The sequence below is a fragment of the Eucalyptus grandis genome, chromosome 6, assembly GCF_016545825.1.
Source record: "Eucalyptus grandis isolate ANBG69807.140 chromosome 6, ASM1654582v1, whole genome shotgun sequence".
Lineage (NCBI taxonomy): Eukaryota > Viridiplantae > Streptophyta > Magnoliopsida > Myrtales > Myrtaceae > Eucalyptus > Eucalyptus grandis.
This window is the reverse complement of record NC_052617.1, coordinates 37,531,527-37,539,612: the sequence shown is the minus strand read 5'-3', so window position 1 is coordinate 37,539,612 and position 8,086 is coordinate 37,531,527. Positions and strand designations below refer to the sequence as shown.

At 38.7% G+C, this 8,086-nt stretch overlaps 1 protein-coding gene across 1 annotated transcript in view; it reads right to left on the bottom strand.

Moving 5' to 3' along the window:
* Window positions 1-2,677, bottom strand: part of LOC104437906 (laccase-15) — an 11,162-nt gene extending 8,485 nt beyond the window's left edge. The window contains exons 1-5 of the mRNA XM_039314538.1: window positions 2,317-2,677; window positions 2,069-2,220; window positions 1,436-1,680; window positions 1,175-1,303; window positions 6-570 (exon numbers count right to left, since the gene is read on the bottom strand). Coding sequence (XP_039170472.1) covers window positions 6-570; window positions 1,175-1,303; window positions 1,436-1,680; window positions 2,069-2,220; window positions 2,317-2,406 — 1,181 coding nt within the window. The 5' untranslated portion in view covers window positions 2,407-2,677. The remainder of the gene's footprint in view (window positions 1-5; window positions 571-1,174; window positions 1,304-1,435; window positions 1,681-2,068; window positions 2,221-2,316) is intronic.
* Window positions 2,678-8,086: the final 5,409 nt, after the last annotated feature.

The window sequence follows — 8,086 nt, the reverse complement described above, 5'->3', positions numbered from 1 at the left end:
TGTCAATCGAGGGGTTCACGAAACTTATGTTGTTCACACTTGCGGCGAGACGGGTCCCGTTGGGGCCAGCGCAGGAATTGTTTGGACACGGGAATGCGTTAACGGATATCGTGAAGATGAAATGGTTGGTTATATTCTTGGGGACATCGATGGGGTGCTCCTCGTTTGCTAAGCTTCGGAGGCTGCCAGTGAAATTGACCGACGCGGAGGTGTCATTGTAATAAGGAAGTTGCGGCAAAGGAGGTGGCGAGGTTGGAGTGTACTTTCCAGAGTATTCCACCACGGCCGTGGTGGTTGTGTTATCGTAAGCCACACCGAGAGCGCTAGAGTATACCCTAGCAGCCATATAGTAGCGGTCGGGGTTTTGGTTGGCTTTAAGGAGGACGTCGATGGTTTGACCGGGAGATATTGTGATGATGTCTCTCGTTAGGGGCTTAGTGTAGCTCGCGTCCGTTGCGACGACGGTGAGGCTGTGATTGGCAATGGAGAAGAAGAGGAGGTCTTGCATGGCCACGTTGATTATTCGCAGCAAATATGTCATGCCTTGCTCAACCCTTAGTTTGAAAGTATCTGAAATAAAATTAGACCTTACCTAATTACAAACACACGGAAGAAAAACTGTAGAGAAGATACCATACTTAATGTCTAAGCCAAAAATAGTTTAAGCACAAAGTCCCACCGTTAAAATATTCCATTTGGGGAACAATCCATCTGAGCATGGTAAACCAACAATGATTGAATTTATGGCACAATTATTATAATTTATTGTTCAACAGCCTTTGGTGGGAGTTGGGTCTTAATCAGAAATGAGACCGACATTTTTCATATTAAAGAACAGAAAATGATAATAAGAGGACGCAATAGCTCCTGTAATGTTATATGGCTTCCGAAAGCAAGAAGATGCAGGGTCAAATCCTTACATGTCGGTGTACGCATGCATTAAAGACTATGGGAATCTCTTACAAAGCAAGCATCTTGGCAATTATATGTGAAAATAAAAACAATAGGTGTATTAGGTGTAGTTAAATTTAACCATTAATTTCTATCACACTAGGCAACCTTATTGCCTTTACTTGATGATTTGTCAAAAACCACATGTAAGGAGTGGAAGAACAATGAGAAGAAGAAGGAGAAGAAGAAGAAGGAGAAGAAGAAGAAGAAGAAGAAGAAGGACCTTGCATTGAGCATGGGTAAAGATCTCCGGGTTGACCATTGATAGTATAAGCATCTGAAACATTTGGATCTCCTCCGGTTCTGAGCATTTCATGATAGACCTCCATTATCGGTTTCTTCCACCATTCTCCTGCACATATATCGTTATGTTTGAAAATTTTGAATGATCAAAGATCAATTATGTTTGATTGCACTATACTTTTTATGAAAATGTATTAGCCAATAAGCACATGTTAATTACTCAACTAGATTTGTGAATTACCTAATATAATAGGTACTTCAGCATCAGGTTTCGGAAAAGGATAGCTTGAATCTTTTTTTGGGTAAATAACGATGGCTCCATGCACAGTGACTCTTGACCAGTCACTATGAGCATGCCACCATAAGGTCCCTTCTTCTGTGGAGAATATCACCTTCTGACTAAACTTAGCTCCTGGCTGTATTGGGCATTGGGTTATAAACTCTGGTCCATCGGACCACGGATATCTTGGTTGTTTCACACCGTGCCTATAGTAAAATCATCCACCATTCAATTAGGACAAATTTTTAAGCAGCCATGGGATGATGCTGAGATTTTGTTCTCAAGAACCATATCTATTAGAACAAGGTAACAAAAAGTAGTTGAAAAAAGCTAGCAAAGTACGGAGAAATCTACTAAAAAGGACATGCTCTTCATATGGTTTGAAAAGGGGTGGGCTATGCCTGATGACTTTTGAGTGCCTATATACTCTAAATTCGGGGATTGTCCCGATGATAAGGAAGACGCATAAATTACTTTCACATATAAAATGTCACTTTTATCTAACAACTACGACTAATATGCTCAGATGCTAATTATAGAATTATATTCAAGACGACGCTTCATAAAGTAAAAGCTGAGAAACACTATTTATACCAATGAATGGTAATGTTGTATTTAGCCTTGTTATAGACATCAACAATGATGGTATCGCCTTTGTGCACGTATAGAGTTGGCCCAGGAAATTGCCCATTCACAGTCAGAATGTTCTTCGTGCTGCATAGTCTCTTGTATGGCGTTTCTTCGACCTGTAATATCTCACAAACTTGAGCAACGCGGTCCAACCATTGTTTGCATGCATATGACAATGTGGAAATGACGGTAGAGCACTCATTCGAACTTACCACGAAAGTGTACTGGGGCCAAGCTTTACACTGGAGAATGCCGATGAGGAAGAGTAGAGACCCTAAGCATAGAGTTTTTGACGCCCTCATGGGGATTAACTTGGAAATGAGACGGTGGGTGCGGCTGGATTACTTGGAGACTAAGCTGCGCATGGGAGTTATTTATAAGGCTTGAGAAAGGCTGGACTGACCGGGGAAGGTAGAAGTTGGGGACGCGGATAAATTGTCAACATTGGACAGGACATCATAACGGCACGCTATGGACATCCAGGAAAATTCTGCAATTTATATTAGGTTCTCGAGTCGTGGAAAACCAGCAGCAATATGGTTTCGATGTCTTTTGTTTTTCCTTTTCTAAATTCCTAATGAGAAGAGAGCTGCTTTCACAATTGTTACCTGTTGATTAGCCCTGGCTTTAATACGATTGACGATTTTCTGAGACAACTAATTATTTCTAACTAGCGTTTCTCGACAACAATACCCTATCATCACTTAAAACCTCGCTCTGTCCTCGTATATTGTCGGGCCATATTTTCCTTCTTCACGCTCTACGCAGCCAGTAGCTTGGTATAGAAGTCAATCAACTTGACTTTTGATTGATGTTAATGGCTATATCATTTATTACCATCCTAGCTACCTTCTTAATCAAGCAATGCGACAAACAGAAGCACTCGATCAGTTTGGCGACGTGGAGTGGTAATCTTGCAAATCAGCTATACTGTTCATCTACGGTGTAGATAGTCAAGGTCTTTGTTTTCTGGTTTCTAGTTAAGTTAATTTTTCTTTATCTTTTTTAAATACGTGCCTTTGCAAGTCAAATGAGGTGAACAAAAACATGGAATTAGGAATATCTGCGTCTCGCTATTGACATGTTTTTCCTGAGATATCATGCGGCAAGTGCAATTTTCCAAGCCTTTTAGATCATCATACTTTTATGAACTCAACTGCTTCCAAGTTTTAGCGCGTTCATCAACGTGGAAAGTCGAATTAGCTCACCGGTCCAGTTGGACTGAAGGGTTAGCTAGACTATCCTTATCAACACAGATTCGTATAATTAGGATAATAGTTACATTCGCTTCGCCCAATTTCATTAATTACGGTCAATTTCAATGTAGATACGATGTAGGTACAGAGCCACTACAGGAGGGGAAAAAAAAGTGAGGCGGGCAGCAATCCCTATCTGGAAAATTGACATGTCATTTTTCTACACCTAACACGCGTCCATGACTTGCCCTTGTATGAGCGAGGTTCATGGAAAACTACATTGGCTAGAATCAAAATGCGCCAAACGCGGCCAACCCTTCGAGGAAGACTCTTTAATGGCTTTTGAGAGCGTAGTAAAATCCAAATCCATGCTGGCTACACGATAGTCAGAAGGAACACACGTTCCATAACCTTTTTCTACGCAGTGATTACCGCTTTTGTTGAAAAAATCTCCCATCGCTTAACTATGGGTTTACACGCTCTTTATTTTCATAGGATAGTTTTAAACCACAATCTAGCCTACATATAAGGGGGAGTGCTAGAATATTTCAATATTGAATCAATCTCTCATACAACAATTTTAACAGCTTAATCATTCTAATATGGCTTGCAAATGAGAGGGAATGTTGAAAAATCCCACTTCACTTTACCACGGCTTTTTATAGATGTGATCTTTCTCCATTTATTAACTTAAACTTTTGAGTTCGACTTTCTTATCAGCATCATCCATGAAATAATCTACACCTAAACCCATTAATTTCCAATTATTAGATTTTGGGAGGAAGAAAGAGACTTTAGAAAGATTTAAATTCAAGATCTCATTCTCTGAAATCATGTAAAATTTTGTTGGAAAACCACCAATCGTTTTAAGAATTTCAACTGTTAGATGAATGCATCGTTTAATATTTAAATATCCGAAAAAGTATGATTAAATTAATCAAACTCTCTAAGATGCTCGAGAGTATAGTTAGTCATTGATGGCCTCCTTCTTTTAAATTTAATCAGCTCAGTTGCTTGCCTACCAAAGCAATGGATATATAATTAGCACAATTCACTTCCTTAGGATTTTATTATAACATATCTTCGAAACATTAATAGGTGATTATGTAAGTATTGCAATCTCAATACAATAAACAGAGTCATCCAATCAATATTAGTTATTAGGGGGAAAAAAAAACAGGTAGCCTCCCTCGTAATTCAATTTATTTAATTTGTTTTGCTCGAGCCATGTTATTTTTCAAGTTTTCTGCTTTATTCACAATGACCTTGGATCTCCACAGCGACCAGCCTCCTTTCTCTTGCTTTACAACGATGTTTTTATGGCAACAACACGTGAGGAAACCCCATAGCTTACTCACTGCACTTTTTGAAAACAGCTAAGTTTTTGAGGTTTCTTGGACATGATCATTGAATTAACGGGCTAAAATAGCGGCCGCCTTAATAGAAGTCCGCTGTATGACTTAGTACGTGTCGAGACATTTGCAAAAACTCAAACGTCCGCCCTCTGTTGGTGTTGCCTAATGAGCCGTAGCACGCCAAGACTTGGTGTCTATCGTATCACTGATAGACAAGTCAAAACGCGTGAAGTAAGGCATTTCTATCTCTATAACTTGATTTTGCGTGAAGTCTTCATATGATCTGTCATGTAAAATACACGCTAGTAGCTAGCCCATCTGCTTCTTCTTCTTCAGTATCTTGCATTCACTTTCATAAGCCTCTGCCCAGTGATTTCTCAGCTACAAGACGAGTGAGCAGCGTTGCATCGAAACCTAACAGGAGATTCATATCTGTCGGAGTCCTTACAGATCAAGTACATGAGATTTCGATCCATGAAACAACTTAAAGTGCACGCAAGACGAGTGAAATAGTCGCCTTAGAAAACACAGGACCACCAAATCAACAATTCAACATTGCGGCTTGAAGATTGTCGCAATGTTCTTCAACGAAAAAAAAAATGTCAGTTTCGCGGAGGATCGGTCCAACTATCTTAAAGCGAAAACGATGGGCAGAGTTTGCCTTGTTCTCCTTCACACAGGCATCGATCTATACGACTTCTTCTGTGCAAATCCATTAGTGATTCATTGAGCAGAATTCCACACGCAAACCAAGCAAAAATGAGACCCCTCATTCCTTGGCGTAGAATGGAAATCTAGAATCTTTATCAGATTAGCTTTTGAATAAAAAATCCGTTTTTTCCACCAAAAAAAATAAAAATAAAGGATGAGTTTTACAGGTTTGTCTGCTATATCTTAATATAATATTCGATTCCCTTATTTTAGTAGGACTTTTCCTTTAATTAATATAGAAAAATTAATTTAAGCTTCACAGTTGTTAGCTTTTGTCAAGATCAATTATTGAACTAGTAATGATTGTCCTGTCCTCTAATGGCGTTTCTTTCTACTCTCTTCTATCTATTTTGTTAAACAACTCTTGTGAGGGTGTCAGACGAAAAAAAATCCTACAATGGAAGTATAATATAATGTGGAGTAGTTAATATTTCTTAATTGACCAATAACTAAGTATTCTAATTTTTGAATAAAGGTGAGTCAAACACGAGTTTAGACTTAGGTTCTATCTTGGTTAAATTTAACGGTAAATGTATTGGGCTTTTATTACATTGGCCTAGGTGACATTAAAGTCAATAGTTAATTGATGACCTCCTCCCAAGTGTATTATTGTTTGGTGAATATCTTTAAGAAAGAAAAAGTTGAATGTGACTCCTTAATTGAGGCGACTAGTGCCTCTCTTGCTTCTTGCTAAGCTAGGTTAGGCCAAAGCAATTGAGGTGGAGTTTGAGGTGTAGATGCCAGCCTCCTCGGACAGCTACCAAACTTAGTGGGCCAAGTTGGAGATTCTCGAGTTAGAATAATATTAGTGCAAAAGCATATTTGTACTAATGGGGAGCATGCCTTACGCAAGTTACTTAGAGATGAGAGGTAAATTTGTTAAGGTGCACATTTAAGAGTGTTAAGGAAAAGTCTCACTTTGATAATGTGATATTATAAAGAGTAGTTGGGATAAATATATCGCAAATTACATAAAAAGAGGTGATCACTGTCAACCGGCTAGCTTTCCACATCGCAATATATTTTATATTCGTTACTTCGAGAATCACATCTACATCGCCAGAAGAAAAGCAATGCCCGGGATTTTTGGCATGTGGGCTGCCTAGGATTTGCGGAAATGATGATAAGGACGCCATGAAGTGGGTCTATGCGCACCCTATAATGGACTCTTTTCATCCGTGCAATCAATGTCTTTGTTTTGGCGTCATCATTAGAGCACGATTCAAAGTTTACCTTGAATGAGGCATTGAAAGGGGGTTTCCATTCGGAAGCGGGGGCTTCTTTCTAAAATGATTCAAGAAAAAACGACTAAGAGGCTTAGTAATCCTTGAAAAGGAAACTAAAAGAAAGGAGATTATCATCTCAAATCAGGACAATATGAAAGGAAAAATTACTCATTCAATGCTAAATTTATTATACTTATGTCAATTAAGTTCTAATAGGAAAATGGTTAGAAATGTCATAAATCTATTGTATTTGCGTCAATTTAGTCTTAAGTCTTTTAATGGTGTACCAATTCAATCATAAATCTTTTAACCCGAATCAATTAAGTCATCTTAGCTAATTTTGATTGGACGTCGACCAATCTATATGGCACAACCACTCGCGATATGAACAACTTTTAATAATATTTTAATAAAATTTCAAATTTATTTATTAATTTCCTTTTCATTTCCTTTTTTATTTTTTTTCTTTCTTTTTTTTTCTTCCCCTTCCTCTAGCTGGTCATTGGACCTCAACGGCCGGTTAGAGGCAAGGGCCCTTAGGCCTCGCTAGCCTAGCGTGGCTTCTTGCAAAGGCTTGAGTCTCACCAGGGGTTGGGTGAGGTACAACCTCTTGACCCTTGCCTTTGGCCGGTCATTGAGGTCTAAAAACTAGCTAGAGGAAGGGAAAAAAAAAATAAAAATAAAAATAAATAGAAAATTCAAAAATTACTAAAATATTATTAAAAATTGTTCACATTAATGCCGGCAGTATCACATAAGCTGGTCGGCATTCATGTTAACAATATCCGACCAAAATTAGTCAGAATGACTGAATTGATTCTAGGTTAGAAGTTTTATGACTAAATTGACACAAACACAATAGGTTTAGGACTAATATGATACTTTTCCCTAATCTTAGATTTTCAAATTTTACTAATTTAGTCCTAAATTTTTTTATTGAAAATCACTAATAACTTGGTAAAGAAGATGAAGAGACAATTTGGAAAGTCTCTCGACACCGAACTATGAGTGAAAGCGTTGTGTTTGACACAACTTGATAATAGAAATATCAAGGACCTGAGCAAGTCCTTAAACTGCTTCACCCTGAATCGGGCATCCCAGGGTGCCCAGTTAGCCCCCATTTACAGGGGGTTTAACTGGGATTACGGGATAAAGTCCCCATTGGGTATCCCCGCCAACACCCCGAAAGGGGAAGGGACCCACCTTCGGATCCCCGTGAAACCCTTCTCCTAGCATACTAGGCTGGATTCAGGAAAATGAAGAAGGCCCGGGCAGCCCCCCACGTGAGTGGGCTGACACAACTTGATAATAGAAATATCAGTTCATGATCCATGGATATAATTTATTTATGGAAGTCCGACAAAAAACAACGTTTGGGAGTTTGAATAGAAGATCGAAAAGTTTGGTGCAATAGAGAAATCAATGGCAAAGTTAGACGGCAAGGAGAACTCATTATTAAGAAGTATCATCCTAGTCAACGGTAAACTCCTTACG